At 53.2% G+C, this 17,013-nt stretch overlaps 2 protein-coding genes across 3 annotated transcripts in view; both read left to right on the plus strand.

Moving 5' to 3' along the window:
- Myo1f (myosin IF) overlaps positions 1 to 7,133 on the plus strand; it is a 30,371-nt gene extending 23,238 nt beyond the window's left edge. The window contains exons 20-28 of the mRNA XM_048342078.1: positions 1,712 to 1,826; positions 1,913 to 2,082; positions 3,366 to 3,511; positions 4,153 to 4,299; positions 4,469 to 4,617; positions 5,255 to 5,338; positions 6,049 to 6,244; positions 6,334 to 6,503; positions 6,722 to 7,133. Of these exons, the coding sequence (XP_048198035.1) occupies positions 1,712 to 1,826; positions 1,913 to 2,082; positions 3,366 to 3,511; positions 4,153 to 4,299; positions 4,469 to 4,617; positions 5,255 to 5,338; positions 6,049 to 6,244; positions 6,334 to 6,503; positions 6,722 to 6,798 (1,254 nt within the window). The 3' untranslated portion in view covers positions 6,799 to 7,133. The remainder of the gene's footprint in view (positions 1 to 1,711; positions 1,827 to 1,912; positions 2,083 to 3,365; positions 3,512 to 4,152; positions 4,300 to 4,468; positions 4,618 to 5,254; positions 5,339 to 6,048; positions 6,245 to 6,333; positions 6,504 to 6,721) is intronic.
- Positions 7,134 to 10,602: 3,469 nt separating this feature from the next.
- Znf414 (zinc finger protein 414) lies at positions 10,603 to 14,151 on the plus strand. Of its 2 annotated transcripts, none has more exons than XM_048342079.1 (7): positions 10,603 to 10,729; positions 11,357 to 11,660; positions 11,905 to 12,036; positions 12,084 to 12,252; positions 12,838 to 13,175; positions 13,255 to 13,305; positions 13,746 to 14,151. In XM_048342079.1, exons 1-7 carry the CDS (start codon positions 10,727 to 10,729, stop codon positions 14,006 to 14,008), a joined length of 1,260 nt encoding a protein of 419 aa, XP_048198036.1. In that variant the 5' UTR covers positions 10,603 to 10,726; the 3' UTR covers positions 14,009 to 14,151. The 2 variants fall into 2 exon arrangements, with proteins under 2 accessions (XP_048198036.1, XP_048198037.1); XM_048342080.1 differs by having other exon boundaries at positions 11,905 to 12,012; positions 12,147 to 12,252; positions 13,746 to 14,149.
- The last annotated feature ends 2,862 nt before the right edge of the window (positions 14,152 to 17,013 follow it).

Genomic DNA, 17,013 nt, shown 5'->3' on the forward strand with positions numbered 1-17,013 from the left:
AAGTAAGCCAAGTAAGAGTATAGCCCTGAGTTCAAATTCCAGTACTGCCAATGGATCCTCTTCACTGAGCAGAAATAACATTTCAGGTGCTTGTCCCACCTGCTCTGAGGGTACAGGAAGTGGTTCCCAGGTGAGTGGTCCACCCACTCCCACCTGGCGAGTCTCCTTTTGCTTATAATCTGTCCACTCAGCAAAACACAGTCTGTACCAAGGAAGCCTGGCATACACATGGGCATGAAAACACAATGGAGAATTGGTCTGAGAAACACAGAACATGCAAACTCTATATGTGACAAGTCCTCTGAATAAAGTGCTAATTATTTTTGGCAGTGCTAAGGCTTCATCTCAAACTTGCTAGGCATGTATTTAACCACTTGAGCCACACACACCTCTAGCCCTGGTTTTCTACTCTGTGTTTGCGTGTGCTGATACTGGGGCCTGAGCTCAGAGCCTAGAACTCTCACTTGGCTTTTTCACTCAAGGCTGGTGCTCTAACACTTGATCCGTAGCTCTACTTCTGGCTTTTTGGTGGTTAATTGGAGATAAGAGTCTCACAGCCTGCCTGGACTGGCTTCAAACCTTGATCCACAGATCTTATCCCCCTGATTACACGTGTGAGCCACTGGCAACCTAACCTAGTGGTTATTTTAGAACTGGGATCTTCTTTCTTAGCTGGGCATGCATCTGAGCACATCTCATCATTTCTAGGATCAGAGGTATATGCCACCAGATACAGCTTCCCTTCTCTGAGATGGAGTCTCTTAGACTTTTCTATCCAGGCTTGCCTCAAACCTTGATCCTCCCAATCTCAGCCTCCTACATAATTCAGGATGTCAAGTGTGTCCCACTTTGCCCAGCTATATCAGAAGAGGTCTCATGAACTTGTCTGCATGAGCTGGCCTCAAATCACAATCCTTTCTTAGCCTCCCCAGTATCTAGGATGACAGGTGTGAGTCACTGGGGCCTAGCCTCTAATTGTTTGTTTAAAACTCAGTGTTAAACTGGGCACTGTTGGCTCACGCCTGTCACCCTGGCTACTCAGGAGGCTGAGAACTGAGGATCACAGTTCAAAGCTAGCCCAGGTAAGAAAGTCTGTGAGATTCTTAAACACCAGAAAAATCAGAAGTAAAGCTGTGGCTCAAAGTGGTAGAGCATTAGCCTTCAGCAAAACATTGACACCCTCCCCCCCAAAAAATCCTCAATTTTATTAGCTTTTCCCATCATCACTGACTGACAATGCTGTTCCTTTATAATCTACATTTCTATTTTAATTTGGGAGTTTTTTCATGAATGTTCTATCCCAACAGACTATTCTGTTCTATGACCAACACCTCAAGAGAAGGTCCTGGGATGGTTTTGTGTGTGTGTGTGTGTGTGTGTGTGTGTGTGTGTGTGTGCGCTTGGGCTTCAACTCAAGGCCTGAGCACTATCCCTTTAGCTTTTGTGCTCAAGGCTAGCACTCCATCACTTGAGCCACAGCTCCACTTCCAGTTTTTTGCTGGTTAATTGGAGATAAGAGTCCCACAGACTTTCCTGCCCAGGCTGGCTTTGAATTGTGGTCCTCAGATCTCAGCCTCCTGAGTAGCTAGGATGACAGGTGTGAGCCACCATGCATGACTACAATGGCTGACTATGTGGAAAGTGGGGTGTCAAACACTCCAGCCCTTGGGGAGATACCAGGACCTCCTTGTCCTCCCTCTCTACCTCCCAGCTTTTCCTCCTGGAAGAAATGCGAGAGCGAAAGTTTGATGGCTTTGCCCGCACCATTCAGAAGGCCTGGCGGCGCCACATAGCCGTACGAAAGTACGAAGAGATGCGGGAGGAAGGTGAGAGGCGTTGGGTGGGAAGGTTAGCTGAAGATAGACAGAGAAGCCAGCCTGTGACCTTCAGGAATGACCTTGTGTCCTCTCAGCTTCTAACATCCTGCTCAACAAGAAGGAACGCAGGCGGAACAGCATCAACCGGAACTTTGTCGGAGACTATCTGGGGCTGGAGGAGCGGCCTGAGCTGCGTCAGTTCCTGGGCAAGAGGGAGCGGGTGGACTTCGCTGACTCGGTAACCAAGTATGACCGCCGCTTCAAGGTGAGGCACAAGGCAGTGGACATACCTGTGACTGTGTCCAGAAGGATCATCCCATCTGTTCCAGACACACCTGTCCACGGGTGTATATTTACCTATCTCACATACATCCATCTCACCACAGGTACATCTTTTCCTGGCCCTGACATATGTCTATTAGAATCACCGAGTCAGGCGCCAGTGGCTCACACCTGTAATCCTAGCTACTCAGAGGTCTAGATCTGTGGATCAGGGATGGAAGCCAGCCCAGGCAGGAAAGTCTATAAGATTCTTATCTCCAGGGGCTGGGAATATGGCCTAGTGGTAAAGTGCTCGCCTCCTATACATGAAGTCCTGGGTTCGATTCCTCAACACCACATATATAGGAAAAAGCCGGAAGTGGAGCTGTGGCTCAAGAGGTAGAGTACTAGCCTTGAGCAAAAAGAAGCCAGGGACAGTGCTCAGGCCCTGAGTCCATGCCCCAGGACTGGCAACAAAAACAAAAACAGAAAAAAAAAAAAGATTCTTCTCTCCAGTTAATCACAGAAAAAGACAGAAGTGGTGCTGTGGCTCAAGTGGTAGAATGCATCCTTGAGCAAAAGGAGCTTGGAGACAGCACCCAGGCCCAGAGTTCAAGCCCCAGGACCAGCATAAATAAATTTTTTTTTAATCACCAGGACAGACAATTCCACATTTACTCACCTTAACCTAGAAGGCCACATCATAGGCCCACATTCACCTTTCATAGGTGCATCCATCCATTAGCCTCACCCAGCCTAGACAAATACCTATGCCAATTAGACACACTTTGCCTGGCCCAGATACACCTGTCCACAGGCCCACTTGCCAGGCCTGAGAGTCCTAGTCCACAGGTACTAGGCCTGACTGACCCAGACAGCACTGACTGACCAGATGTGTGCTCTCAAGGTGGCACCGGTACTCTTGTACACCCTGGCTTGTGTATTCTCACCTAGCCTAAACAGCTGGGCACCTCCATCACAGCTACATCCTCTTCTGACCCACACCCACCTAAGCAGAGGTGACCCTCACCTGGGGTACACATTCCTGCCTACCAGGTACAACTCAGTTGGCTCACCCAACCCAGAAACTTCCTGGGCAGAGTATACTGAGGTAGTCCATATACATTTGCCTAGGTAGATATTTTCACATGCCCTGCACACCCCACCTTCTTTGGTCTTTTTTTTTTTTTTTTTGTGTGTGTGTGTGTGTGTGTAAGATATACCCTCTCAGCTTAATGCCCATGCCTTGGGCTCTAGCCACCAGCCTTCAGTCCCACATCTCCACAGCCCATCAGACGAGACTTGATCCTGACGCCCAAGCATGTATATGTCATTGGACGAGAGAAGGTAAAGAAGGGCCCTGAGAAAGGCCAAGTGCGTGAAGTCTTGAAGAAGAAGCTGGACATCCAGGCCCTGAAAGGGGTCTCCCTCAGGTGAGGCCAGGCCCCTACAAGCCCCCCAGTCACACTCACCAGCCTCTGTATGATCCTTAGCTGCCTTCATTTGTTTCTCTGTGTGTGTGTGTATGTGTGTGTGTTTATATTCTGGCCGCTTGAACTCAGTCTGGGTGCTGTCCCTTAGCTTTTCCACTCAAGACTGTGGTACTTTACCACTGGCGCCACATCTTCATTTCTGGCTGTGTGCTGGTTTGATCAGCAGTTCAGTCTCCTAGAAGTTCCAGCCCAGGCTGGCTTCAAACTGTGATCCCCAGATATTAGCCTCCTGAGTAGCTAGGAACACTGGTGTCAGCCACCAGCACCCGGCCCACTTCTGCTTTTTTTTTTTTTTTTTCTTAATTGGAGATGAGAGTCCTGCCTGAGCTGGCTTTGAACTGGGATCCTCAGAGCTCAGCCTCCTGAGTAGGTGGGATTACAGGAGTGAGCCACCAGTGCCTGGCTGCCCTCATCCTTTCCCTGAGCCCTCTCTGGACCTTACCTAGACCTCACCTAACCCTTCTCTTTCTTGCTCCTTACTTGACCCTCCCCAGCTGGACCCCACAAGTCACTTCTCCAACCTCCCTGCCCCCCGCCCACCTCACCTGTCCCGCACCTGCCTTTCCTCCTATCTTCCCCAGCACACGACAAGACGACTTCTTTGTTCTCCAAGAAGATGCCGCAGACAGCTTCCTGGAAAGCATCTTCAAGACGGAGTTCGTCAGCCTTCTGTGCAAGCGCTTCGAAGAGTTGGTCCAGAGGCCCCTGCCCCTAACTTTCAGCGACACGTAAGCCCTCCAAATACATCCTCACCCTCATCTGGGGCGGGCGGCCTGGGCCTGAGGACCTGGATGGACCCCGTGGACCACTGCCCCACCCACTTCCCCCAGCCCTGCCAGGGTGCAGTGGGAAGAGTGACCCCCAGATGCCACCCCTGAACTCTCTTCTCATCCCCAGACTACAGTTCCGGGTGAAGAAGGAGGGCTGGGGCGGAGGCGGCACCCGCGGTGTCACCTTCTCCCGCGGTTCCGGCGACCTGGCCGTGCTCAAAGTTGGTGGCCGGACCCTCACTGTCAGCGTGGGCGATGGACTGCCCAAGAGCTCCAGTGAGTCTGCGCGGAACTAAGGGGTGGAGCCGGAGAGGTGTGGTCTGGAGGAGGTTGGCTTTGTGTGGGCGGGCAGTGCCTACAAGGATCAATCAACGCTTAGGGGCGGAGCCAGAGGACTCATTCGGAGTGGACAAGGGCCACGTCAGGGGCGGTCCAGAGGCAAACGAGGGTGAAGCCTTAGAGAAGCGACCAATGATCAGGAGAGGCATGTGGGAGGGCGTGGCATCCTAGATGGTAAGGGTGTGTCCTGAAATCAAGCTGAGAGGGTATATCTGCCACAAAAACTTGACCAAAGGGCTGGGGATATGGCCTAGTGGCAAGAGTGCCTGCCTCGGATACACGAGGCCCTGGGTTCGATTCCCCAGCACCGCGCTGTGGCTCAAGTGGCAGAGTGCTAGCCTTGAGCAAAAAGGAAGCCAGGGACAGTGCTCAGGCCCTGAGTCCAAGGCCCAGGACTGGCCAAAAAAAAACTTGACCAAAGCTGATCCTGGAGTAGTGGGGCCTTACTGATGAAAAAAACCAATGAACCTCAGGGGGCGTGGCCAGGGACGGAGCCATAGTGAGGGGATTTATAGATGGGGTCAAGAGCTTGTTCTGACCTGTGCACTAAATACCATGACCCTTCCATTTTCAGAACCCACACGGAAGGGGATGGCCCAGGGAAGACCCCGGAGGTCAGCCCAGGCCCCTACCAGGGCAGCCCCTGCGCCCCCCAGAGGTGAGATACACCTCACTTCGTGCCTGCCTTTGCCTTCAGAGGACCCCACGGTCTAATCCAGACCAACTCTCAAGGGAAATAACAAACAGTGTGGCCCACTCTCTTCTCTGCCCAGACCTTATCATATGGCCCCATCTCCCACAGAACACAGGCTAAACTTATTTGACATCTAAAACTCTTGAAGAACCAACCCCAGGGGCTGGGAATATGGCCTAGTGGCAAGAGTGCTTGCCTCGTATACATGAGGCCCTGGGTTCGATTCCTCAGCACCACATATACAGAAAACGGCCAGAAGTGGCGCTGTGGCTCAAGTGGCAGAGTGCTAGCCTTGAGCAAAAAGAAGCCAGGGGCGGTGCTCAGGCCCTGAGTTCACGGCCTAGGACTGGCAAAAAAAAAAAAAAAAAGAACCCCAGCTAGCCACTGACCTCTTCTCCCATCCTGTCATATAGACTAGATAGCATTTTTGTCAAACTCATCAAATGTATTCTTACCTCTTCCTCTGCCTCACAAATCCTCACAATACTTGTGAAACTCCTATTCATCCTCCAAGACTCACCCACAAAGCCCTCCTATGGGGGTGGTACTCTTCTAGCTCTTCCTATCCCCATAGTCCTAACATACTGGCTTGAGAGTGTGGCCACCTCCTCCCTTAGACTGGGAACTTGAAGCTAAGGCCTCCTCATATACCCCCATCCTTGTTTCCACCCCAGGCCTGAACCCAAATGGGGTACCCCCCTCTGCCAGAGGAGGCCCTCTTCCCCTGGAGATAACATCTGGAAGGAGCTCCCAGAGGCCTCCCATGGGCCCCCCATCTTCAGCTCTGGGGGCCAGCAGACGGCCTCGGGCACGACCACCGTCAGAGCTCAACACAGAGTTCCTCAATGTGCCTGACCAGGGTGTAGCAGGGTAGGTATGGTGGGAAGGCTTCAAGTCCCAGGAAGTAGCCAGGGACTAAGACTAGGGGTGTGGTAAACACCTCATCCTCATTCCTACAGCATGCAGAGGAAGCGCAGCGTGGGGCAGAGACCTGTGCCTGGTGTGGGTCGACCTAAGCCCCAGCCTAGAACCCATGGCCCAAGGTGCCGGGCATTGTACCAGTATATAGGCCAAGATGTGGATGAGCTGAGCTTCAATGTGAATGAAGTCATTGAGATCCTCATGGAAGGTTTGTACTAGGGCAGGGGCTGAAGGTGGAGTGTAAGATCCCTCACACAGTCAGGCAGCCCCCATGGTTGCACATCTTCCATGCAAGAACAAGATTAAGCAGCTTACAACCCCACCCTCCTTCATGCTGCATAGCTCAGTAGTCCTGGGTCTAAAGAGCACAGAGCCACCACACAGACTTTCCTCCAAGCACCCCTCTCAGGTTCTGTTCTCCTATAGATTCCTCAGGCTGGTGGAAGGGCCGGCTGCATGGCCAGGAGGGGCTCTTCCCAGGAAACTACGTAGAGAAGATCTGAACTTGGACTCTGGAATTGTATCCTCTCATCAGCCACCTGCCATGCCCTGCCAGCAGGAGCCTCTGGCCAGAACATCCAGGTTACTGGTCACCACTGCAGCACCCCCTGCTGGACCCTGGCTTCCTGCATGTCATGCCTGCCGTCCAAGTCTAGGTTTCTTCATGTGTTCAACAGAACTAACTGCAGAACCTACCTCCCAGCTAGCTGCCTTGCATGCAGGAAATGTGTTGTTTACCATCTTATAGGGGAAGTGGGGGATACAGCCCAGGTGAAGGACTCTCCCCTCCTCTCATCACTCAGGCAAATAAACATACAAGGTGAAAGTGGAGGATCAATTACTGAGCACCCACAGTAAAGATGCTGCTGCTGCTGTGTGTATGTGTGTGTGCACGGTACTAGGGTTTGAACTCAGGGCCTGGGGACTCTCAGCTTTTTCACTCAAGGCCAGTGTTCTACCACTTGAGCCACAGTTCTACTTCCAGCTTTTTGCTGATTAATTAGAGTTAAGAGTCTCAAAGACTTTCCTACCCAGGCTGGCTTTGAACTGTGATCCTCAGATCTCAGCCTCCTGAATAAATGGGATTATGGGTGTAAACCACTAGTACCTGGCTAAGATGATGCTTTTGGTTTTTATTTCTTTTTTGGTGTTTTTTGTTGTTGTTGTTTTTGCTTTTGTCAGTTGTGGGGCTTAAACTCAGGGCCTTGGTGCTACCCCTTTTGCTCAAGACTACCACTTTTAGCCATAGCTCTACTTCCAGTTTTTGAGTGGTTAAGTCCCCATGGGACTTTTCTCCTTGGGCTGGCTTTGAACCGTGATCCTCAGGTCTCAGCCTCCCTGACTAGCTATGATTACAGGCTTGAGCCTGTAAAAAAAAAAAAGTCCCCATTTTTGTTTCATTGTTTAGTTTTTCTGAGACAGGGTTCTCACAATGTTGCCTGGACTGGCCCTGAGTATCTGGGCTCAGATCATCCTCCTGATGCCCATGGCACCACTCCTAACTAATGTTTCCATTTTATAGGTAGATAAACAGAGGCTCAGAGTGGTTCAGTCACTTAACTGAGACTCCACAGAGCCAAGCCCAGCATTCATATGGGTTGCTTGAATTTACCCCAGTTTTGCTCAGAAACCGCATCCCAAATGATGTTATAAATGTTGTCAGCCTTGATTCTGAGGCCCTTCAAGCCCATCTGAGATTGGAGTGGACCCTGGGGAAGGAAGCAGGCCTCAATGACACCCAAAGCCACCCCCTGGCTCTTGTCCCCCACTCTGTCAGTGCCCTCTCAGCCTTTGGTGGACTAGGGTCAGAATCATTTCTGACATTTGGGGCACTGACTTTCTACTAGAGCCTAAGCATTCTGGGGCTCCCTGCAAGGCCAATTAGAACCAATTTCTACTCTGGTCATGTCCTGTACACCAGCCCCTCAAAGACCAGCCAGTCTGAGAGAGATGGGACCAGGAGTGCAGAGAAGCTTGGCAAGCACTGGAGAGCTAAAGTGGAATGTTCTCAACAGTTCTTGATGGCAGACACCCCACAAGGAGCTATGCTGTAATGAGGGCACTCCTACCCCACTAAAAATATAGTGATGGATCCCTGAAAGACTATCCATCAGAGGGCTACCAGGAACTAGGTGGGTCTCAGTACTTTGGTTACTGCTCAATCATTTTGAAAAATTGCCTAAAAATCCCTTGAATGTCCCAGGACCTCTCCATTTATTTATTTATTTATTTATTTATTTATTTATTTATTTATTTATTTCTCTCTCTCTCTCTCTCTCTCTCTCTCTCTCTCTCTCTCGCTCTCTGTACTATGACTTGAACTCAGAGCCTTCTGTTTGATCAGCCTTCTTTCTCATGGCTGTTGCTCTACCACATGAGCCACACCTCCTGCTGGGCTTTTTGCTGGTTATTTGGAAATAGACTCCCTCAAAGTTTTCTGCACCACTGGCTTTGGACCATGATCCTCAGATCTAAGCTTCTTGAGTAGCTAGGATTGCCCTGAGTGAACCACTGGTGTATGACATCTTCAATTTGTTTTACTCTGCTGAGCAACCACTACTGTGTGTTTCTCTTTGCGGAAGACCTGGGGGTGCACAGGATAAGGGAGGACTATGTGGACCATCAGCTTCATCAGCTGGGCCTTCCTTGGGTGCTGAAGAGAAAATAGCAGTGGGACTGGAGGTGTAACTCAGGAGTAGCATGCTTACCTAGTATACAAGAGGCTCTGGGACCATCCTCAATGCTGGAAGAAGAAAAAGGAAGAGAGAGGCAAGGGAATCAAAGCTTCCATTTCCTTTCTTTTCCATCACTATAAAGATTGCCTTCCCCTCTCAGCTTTTTGGGGTACAGGCCCCACTACCATGAGGGTACACGCTGGCAAGAAGTAAAACCTTCTGGATGGATGGATGGCTGTCAGGCAGGATGCTAGGGACAGAGAATGTATTTGGTACATTCTAACAGATAGCTGTATGTATATAGGTTATAGGCAGCTTCAGATTACAAATCCCCATCACCTTGGTCCCATTCAACCCTCACCCCACACCCTGTGGACTCATTTTTAAATCTGGCCCCTCCTCTCTCTTCCTTGGGGCTCCCTTCCTTCTGAGGCCTCACCCAACCTTTCCCTATCTTGTACCAGCCTTCACATACACACCCTGACACCTGGCATTAAGATCATCTGTGTGGGGCTGGGGATATAGCCTAGTGGCAAGAGTGCCTGCCTCGGATACACGAGGCCCTAGGTTCGATTCCCCAGCACCACATATACAGAAAACGGCCAGAAGCGGCGCTGTGGCTCAAGTGGCGGAGTGCTAGCCTTGAGCGGGAAGAAGCCAGGGACAGTGCTCAGGCCCGGAGTCCAAGGCCCAGGACTGGCCAAAAAAAAAAAAAAAAAAAAAAAAAAAAGATCATCTGTGTGGCCTGAGGTAGTGGCACATGCTTCTTAATCTGGCACTTGGGAAGTTGAGGCAGAAGCACCCTATGTTTGTTAGATCCTGTCTAAAAAAGAAAACAAAAACTTTGCTTTTTAAAAATACAGATAGAGGGGCTGGGGATATGGCCTAGTGGCAAGAGAGCTTGCCTCGTATACATGAGGCCCTGGGTTCAATTCCCCAGCACCACATATACAGAAAACGGCCAGAAGTGGCGCTGTGGTTCAAGTGGCAGAGTGCTAGCGCCTTGAGCAAAAGGAAGCCAGGGACAGTGCTCAGGCCATGAGTCCAAGGCCCAGGACTGGCCCCCCAAAATAAATAAATAAATAAAAATACAGATAGAAATGCACTGTTACCCATTATATTTGTCCTCAGCTGGGACACCAATGAATGGTTCAATCATTGCTACTCAAGAGACTGAGATCAGAGGATCCAAGTGGCTCAAGGCCAGCCCAGCCAGGAAAGTCCCCGAGACACTTTATCTCTAATCAACCACCAAAAAGCTGGAAGTAGAACTGTGGTTCAAATGGTAGAGCGCCAACCTCGACTGATAAAGCCCAGGAACAGCATCCAGGCCCTGAGCTCAAGCCCCAGGACACGGACACAGACACACACACAGACACACACACACACTCTTAATTAAAGAGAGGATAAAAAGAAAAATGGCGAGGGCTGGTGATGGGAAGGGTTGGGAGGGGTCAGGGGATGAAGGTTTTGCAAGTGAGGACCATGGGGCAGGAGGACTTCCTCCAAACCCAGCACTTCTTTAAGAAAGGCACCAAATTGCAAACCCAAACCCTAGCCCAGGACAGCGGCCCCTGGCCACGCCCCCTGGCCGAGAGCCCAGCGCAGGCTCCGCCTCTCCTCTCGCGAGAGTGGGAAACAAAAAAAAATGGCGCCGACGTAATCCTGAATGTGAGCTGCAGCTTTTGAGGAAATCGCCGACGTCTGAGCCTGAACCTCCCGAACCCCGGAAGCAAGAAGTCTGGCTAAGTGGAAGATGGTGAGCGCGGTGCTCGGGATGCGGGCGCGGCGGAGTAGTGAGGATTGGCAGGGATCGGCCCTACCCCGCACACACCCTCCGACCGACCCCGCCCCCACATCCGGGCACCCGTCCGCCTTATCAGTAAGCGAGAGTCCTGCGGCTACTTCCGGGCCTCGCCTGGGCGTGGGTCACGCCCACCAGGCTTGTTCCTCCCCTAAACCTCACACATCCGGGTTCTCCGCACCTTCAAGTTCATTTAACCGAGCTCAATCAAGCCTGGCCAATCCGCTCCTCTGCCTTCCCGGTTTCTTCCTAGCCGCGGCCAGAGCAAAGCCCCGCCTTCACGGTCTCGGCCCCTCCTATTTCCTCTAAAACACGCTCCTTCCCTGTGTGGCAATATGGAGGCATTGCTTCTCCCATGTAATTGGGCACCGGTGCCTCCTTTTGCACTTAGGACTGGGATCCACCCTCCCCCTCTCTGGCCTTCTCCTGCTGGTGACTCCTTAGAATGCAGGATGATGGGTGTTGCTTGCCTGGGGGAATTCAGGAATGTTGAAACCGGTGGTCCTTTGGGGTGAGAGATGTTCCGTGGTTGGCCCAAGCAAACCCTGAGCCCACACTGGTTTTCTCTGCCACTTCCACCAGGAGAAGGAACCGTCCGGACCCGGACCCGGACCCGGACCGGACATGCTGGCCACTGCAGAGCCCAGCTCCAGTGAAACCAATAAGGAGGTATTGCCCCTGGCTGTGGCTGCAGAAGACCCCTTCTCTTCTATGGAGGAGGAGCCAGGCCAGGACCCGGTAGCCACACCCCCTGTGTGGGACTGTGGAGGACCGGGAGGGACTCAGCAGGCTGTCTCCCCAGCCCCTGGCCCTAGCCCCAGCCCTGCTAACACAGGCTCCAGAACCAGTGAGGACCTGCGGCCTCCCAGACGACGCCCTCCAGCAGGTGATCTGGGATGGGGTCAACGGGGTAATCACAGGTCTTAGAATATGAATGAGTGTAGAGTATCTCCAAATTTGGGGCCCATCTGGGGAATGTCTCAATGTTTACTGAGCGACAATTGCTAATCCAGTCCCTCCTTCTGGTTAGTCAGCCTGGATGAAGAGGGCTTATTTAGAGCCCTTGGGATGTGGGTCAAGCCTTGTCAATAAGGGAAGGGTTAGTGACCCCCGCTTTCCATGTCCTGCAGGGAAACAAATACCCTGCTCTAGCCCTGGCTGCTGCCTTAGTTTCCCCAGCGTTCGTGAACTGGCACAACATCTCCGGACCCATTGCCCACCTACACAGTCACTGGAAGGTAGGGCCAGGGTAGGTGTGGGAGGCAAGTGCACAGTCACTGGAAGGTAGGGCCAAGGTAGGGTGTGGGAGGCAAGCGGAGCTCCCAGGGCCAGCCCGGGCCACTCTACTCGCAACTGTCTTTGTTCCTACCAGGCAAGCTCTTCCATTGCTCAGCCTTGAGTTGCACAGAGATCTTCCCCAGCATGCAGGAGCTGGTGGCCCACGGCAAACTGCATTACAAGCCCAACCGCTACTTCAAGTGAGACCCTGAGCACCCCAACTGCACAATCCAGATCTTTATCCCTTACTACTGGGGCCTTCCCAATCCCTTTGTTTGGCGGTGGCTTCAGGAGGCCCCGCCTTGTCTTAAGCAAAAATATTGTGAACTGGGAACAAGGGACTGGGCATTTGAGATACAGCTCCCAGCTCCTCTTCACTTCTCAAATAGAAAACACAACCCATAAAATGGAAGCTTCCATCCAGGTACCAGTGGCTCCCACCTGTAGTCCGAACTATTCGGAAAGCTGACATCTGTGGATCTCAGTTTGAAGCCAGCCGAGGCAGGAAAGTCCAAGGGACTCTTATCTCCAGTTAACTAAAAAGCTGGAAGTGGTGATGTGGTTAGAGGACAAAAAAACTAAGGGACAGAGCCCAGGCCAAGAGTTCAAGTGTCAGTACTATTAAGAAAATAATTGAGTCTTCCTTAAGTGGTTACCCAGTGCTCGGAACTGGAGACCTGTGGAAGGGTAGCAGGGGAAGGCTCTTGGTTACCCTAGTCCCTAGTCCCCAGGACAGGCCCCTCCCTTCCTCCTCCCGGGAGACAGCTGCCCTGTGCCTTCCCCAGGTGTGAGAACTGCCTCCTGCGCTTCCGCACACACCGTTCGTTGTTCAAGCACCTGCACGTGTGCGCGGAGCACGCGCAGAGCCCAGCCCCTCCGCCACCCTCGGCCCTGGACAAGGAGCCACCTGCATCGGATCGGGCCTCGGAGTCCGATCCCACATCTGTGCCGGGCCTGCCGTTCCCGCTGCTCGAACCCTTCACGACTCCGGCCCCCACCGGGCCATTCCTACCCTACTTGAACCCCACGCCCTTTGGCGTGAGCCCGCCACGCCTGCGCCCCTTCCTGGCAGCCACACCTGGACCACCAGCCTCCAGCGCTGCAGTCTGGAAAAAGAGCCAAGGTGAGTGTGGGGGCGGGACTGCCCGGAGGGAGGGCTGGCTGAGCTCACCTGAACCCAATTTGACCTGCCCCTCCTGCAGGTGCTGGCAGCAGCCCCCGGAGACCCCAGGGCGGCCCCGATGCGCCCTCAGGTGCGTGCAGGTGACCACCAGGGAGGGTAGATGGGGCTTTTTTGTTTTTCCTGCGCCCTTGGGGCCCTTTGGAAACGGGGAGGCCTTGATGCCTGCCCCCATCCAGGTGGCCAGAAATGTCACCCTTTAAAAATACACGATTTTGCCTTTAAAATCACTGGCAGCTACACCTTCATCTGCGCCGGCATTCCTGCGTAAAAATCGCGCCCCATTCACCTCAGAGCGGTCCTTCCCCGTTCTTGGGGTTCGGGGGTGGGCGTGGAGGACTTGGATCGGCCAGGCTTAGTGTCCTCCCCCACCAGAACACAGGCCCCAGAGAACGGCCCGGCCGGGCCCCGGAGCTGATGGGGTGAAGGGAAAGGTCTGACCATCCCTGGTGGACAGGTACTGTGGAGTGAGGTCGGGGGCTGACGGGGTCCCCCCTGCCTGCCTGCCCGCAGGGAGCGCAGCCCCGAGCCGCATCGTGTGGGAGCACACGCGCGGCCGCTACTCCTGCATGCAGTGCGCCTTCTCCACGGCCTCGAGGCCTGCCATGACCCTGCACCTGCGGGACCACCGCTCCAGCGCCCCCGCTGCCCCGGGGTCACCGCGCCCCCACACCCATGGGGGTAAGGCCGAGGAATGCAGGGAGCCACGAGCAGAGGGTGGGGCCGAGGCGCCCCCTCCTATGTTCCACCCAGACCTGACCCCTACTTGCACCTAAAGTGTCACCGTTGCTTGGGGGGGGGCAGGGTCACAGCTTGGAAACACCAACCCTCTTGGCCCCGCTATGGGAGGGATGGGTGGTGGGGGTGGCAATTTTTGTAATTTGAGGGGTGGGGACAATAAAGAGGCGCCATGAGCCAGCCTGTGCTGTGTGTGGGTCCCTTGCCCCTGATGCGCAGTAGACCCGCGCTCTGTGGAATGGAGGCACTCACGATGTGGAAGCTTCACCTCCATGTGGCACCAACTGTGCCCCACACCATCAACCCAATGACCTCAACTCCATTACCCAGGTTCTCAGCTCCATGCCCTCTGTCCTGTCCCACCACTCACAGAATCGCCCAGGGTTTAAGTCTCCGAGGTTGGGCACTTGCTGGCTCACTCCCACCATTCTGGTTATGCAGGAGGCTGAGAGACCTGAGGATTGAAGTGTGAAGGCAGAAAGTGTGCAAGACTCAACTGCAATTAATCACCAAGCCCAGAAGCAGAACTGTGGCTCAAGTGGTAGAGTGCCAGCCTTGAATGAAAACACTAAGGGACAGTGCCCAAGCATGCTCACACACATACATACATGCACAGAAGCCAGAGTGTGAGTGGATACAAACACACACACACACACACACACACACACACACAATGAGTGGAGGATGGAACTTGGGAAATGTCTAGTCAGTGATTTCCCCTCCTCTGGCTGCATAGGAGCTTCTCAAGAACTAGGGGGTGGGGGTGTCAAGGGGCTCATTGTACAGATGGAGGGGGTGAGGCCAGGGGTGCCAGCTGGGTTGCCCACAAATGAGAAAATCCTGGCAGCAGGCCCAAAGCCCAGTGTACCTGGAGATCCAGCTGTTTGTTTTTTGCCATTCCTCGGACTTGAACTCAGGGCCTGAGCACGGTCCCTGGCTTCTTTTTGCTCAAAGCTAGCCCTCTACCTCTTGAACCATAGTGCCACTTCTGGCTTTTTCTGTTTGTAGTGCTGAGGAATCGAACCCAGGGCTTCATGTATACAAGGCAAGCACTCTACCACTAGGCCAACATCCCCAGCTCGAGATCCAGCTCTTGGCCCATCCCCTACTTCACCCCTGGATTCAGGATCACCCTAGCCAAGCTCTAGGGTACCAGTGGCCCCTGGGAAGGCCTCCCCATAAAGTTCCTCAGTTGGCCACCTCCACCCCCAGATCTGGACCATGCTGCTCCCCAGCCTGCTCCCAGAGGCTCCCCTTCATTATTCACCATGGGAACCAGGGGTCCAGGCGGCCTGTGAAGCTTCCACTGCACCCATACTACTAAAGGCCGCATGCAGTCCACCCTTCCCTGGGCAGCCTTATGGCCTCTCCTGGCCAAGCTGGGATGCCCCCGTGTCATGTGTCCCCTAACTGCGGGGCAGCAGGAAACTGAATGAGCTCTCACCGCAGTCGCTCTGCAGGGGGCACCCGTGACCACAGGCCTGGGTCTGGTAGAATGAATCTCTAAGTGGGGCCCGATCCTGGCTGAGCTGCCCCCCGGGTGCCAAGAGTTGTCTACCCTTGACACAGCGGACCGAGGAGACATGGTGCGCCCCTGCTTCCTTGCCAGGCTCCTCTCCTTCCAGAGCTGCGTCCCAAAGACGTGAACCCCTCCAGATGGACCCTGCCCCATGCTCCCATCCCTATGGGTTTGCATTTTCGTTGTTGCCACCTGATCACAGGTAGTTACGGCAACCATACTCCGCGGAGAGGTGACACAAGCCTTGGAGGTCAGGCCAGCCCTCTACTGCTGCACTGCCCTACATGTGCCTCGCTGGGGCTGCAACCTCCATGACGTCCCAGACTTGGGACAGACCACACCCCCAGAAATCCCCATCTGTCATTCAGCACTTTAGCTTGCTTTGATTTCACATCTACTATGAAATGCTTCTGGACAATCCTTGCTTGTTCTCTTCCCTCCCTCTCTCTCCTATCCTGTCTCTTCTCCCTCCCTCTCCCTCTCTCTCTCCCCTCCATTTTTTTGTGAGAAAGGATGTGGCCATCCCTGCCCTCCACAACTCCTGTTTAAAAAGGACATCCCACAGGCTGGGAATATGGCCTAGTGGCAAGGGTGTTTGACTTGCATACATGAAGCCCTGAGTTCGATTCCCCAGCACCACATATATAGAAAATGGCCAGAAGTGGCGCTGTGGCTCAAGAGGCAGAGTGCTAGCCTTGAGCAAAAAGAAGCCAGGGACAGTGCTCAGGCCCTGAGTCCAAGCCCAGGACTGGCAAAAAAAAAAGGACATCCCACGTCCAAAACTGTGATCCAGGTTGGGTATGCACAGGCATAGAGGTATCCAAATCCTAATGCTATGTTGGGAGGCTGGGGATATGGCCTAGTGGCAAGAGTGCTTGCCTCCTAATGCTATGTTGTATGTACGTGCGTGCGTGCACACGCGCGCACACATGCAATCATCAGTCCTGGGGCTTGGACTCAGGGCCTGGGCGCTATCCCTGTGCCTTTTCGCTCAAGATTAGTGTTCCACTACTTGTGTTACAACTCTCCTGGCTATTTTTCTTTTTTTTCTTTTTTTTGTAGATTAGTGGAGATTAAGAGTCTCACAGACTTTCCTGCCTGAGCTGGCTTCAAACCCTGATCCTTCTCAGCCTGCTGAGTACCTAGAATTAGAGCCATTGGCACCAGGCTCTGATGCTATGCTCTGTAAAAACAAAGTCCAGGCTTCCTCCTCCTTCCTAGCCTCAACTGGACCTTTCTCATGGGGTTTGTTCCCGAGAGTCTTTCTGTGATTTTCCTGCTCCAAATGAGGTCCCCATACCACCTGGGAGCTGACTTATCACCTGAGCCAGAAGTTGCACTTTCCCAGGATATTTCCCAGGATCTCAGCGTGACTCCAGAGAAACAAGCTGTACATTGAAATCACCTGCCCAGGAGCTAACATACACCAAGCCCTCTCCCCACCTTTGCTCAAGCCACACCCATCCCCCACCAAAGAGGACAGAATCCCCAGGATATTCCAATGTGTGGCCAACTGAGTACCGG

The sequence above is a fragment of the Perognathus longimembris genome, chromosome 3 (genome assembly GCF_023159225.1).
Source record: "Perognathus longimembris pacificus isolate PPM17 chromosome 3, ASM2315922v1, whole genome shotgun sequence".
NCBI classification, from domain to species: Eukaryota; Metazoa; Chordata; class Mammalia; order Rodentia; family Heteromyidae; genus Perognathus; species Perognathus longimembris.

What these genes read in the sequence shown, in the direction of transcription:
- Znf414 (XM_048342079.1), top strand. An exon ending in GGCCAGGGTAGGTGTGGGAG is followed by an intron (nt 12,037 to 12,083) that starts GCAAGTGCACAG and finishes AGGGTGTGGGAG; the next exon opens with GCAAGCGGAGCTCCCAGGGC. An exon ending in AGTCTGGAAAAAGAGCCAAG is followed by an intron (nt 13,176 to 13,254) that starts GTGAGTGTGGGG and finishes CCCCTCCTGCAG; the next exon opens with GTGCTGGCAGCAGCCCCCGG.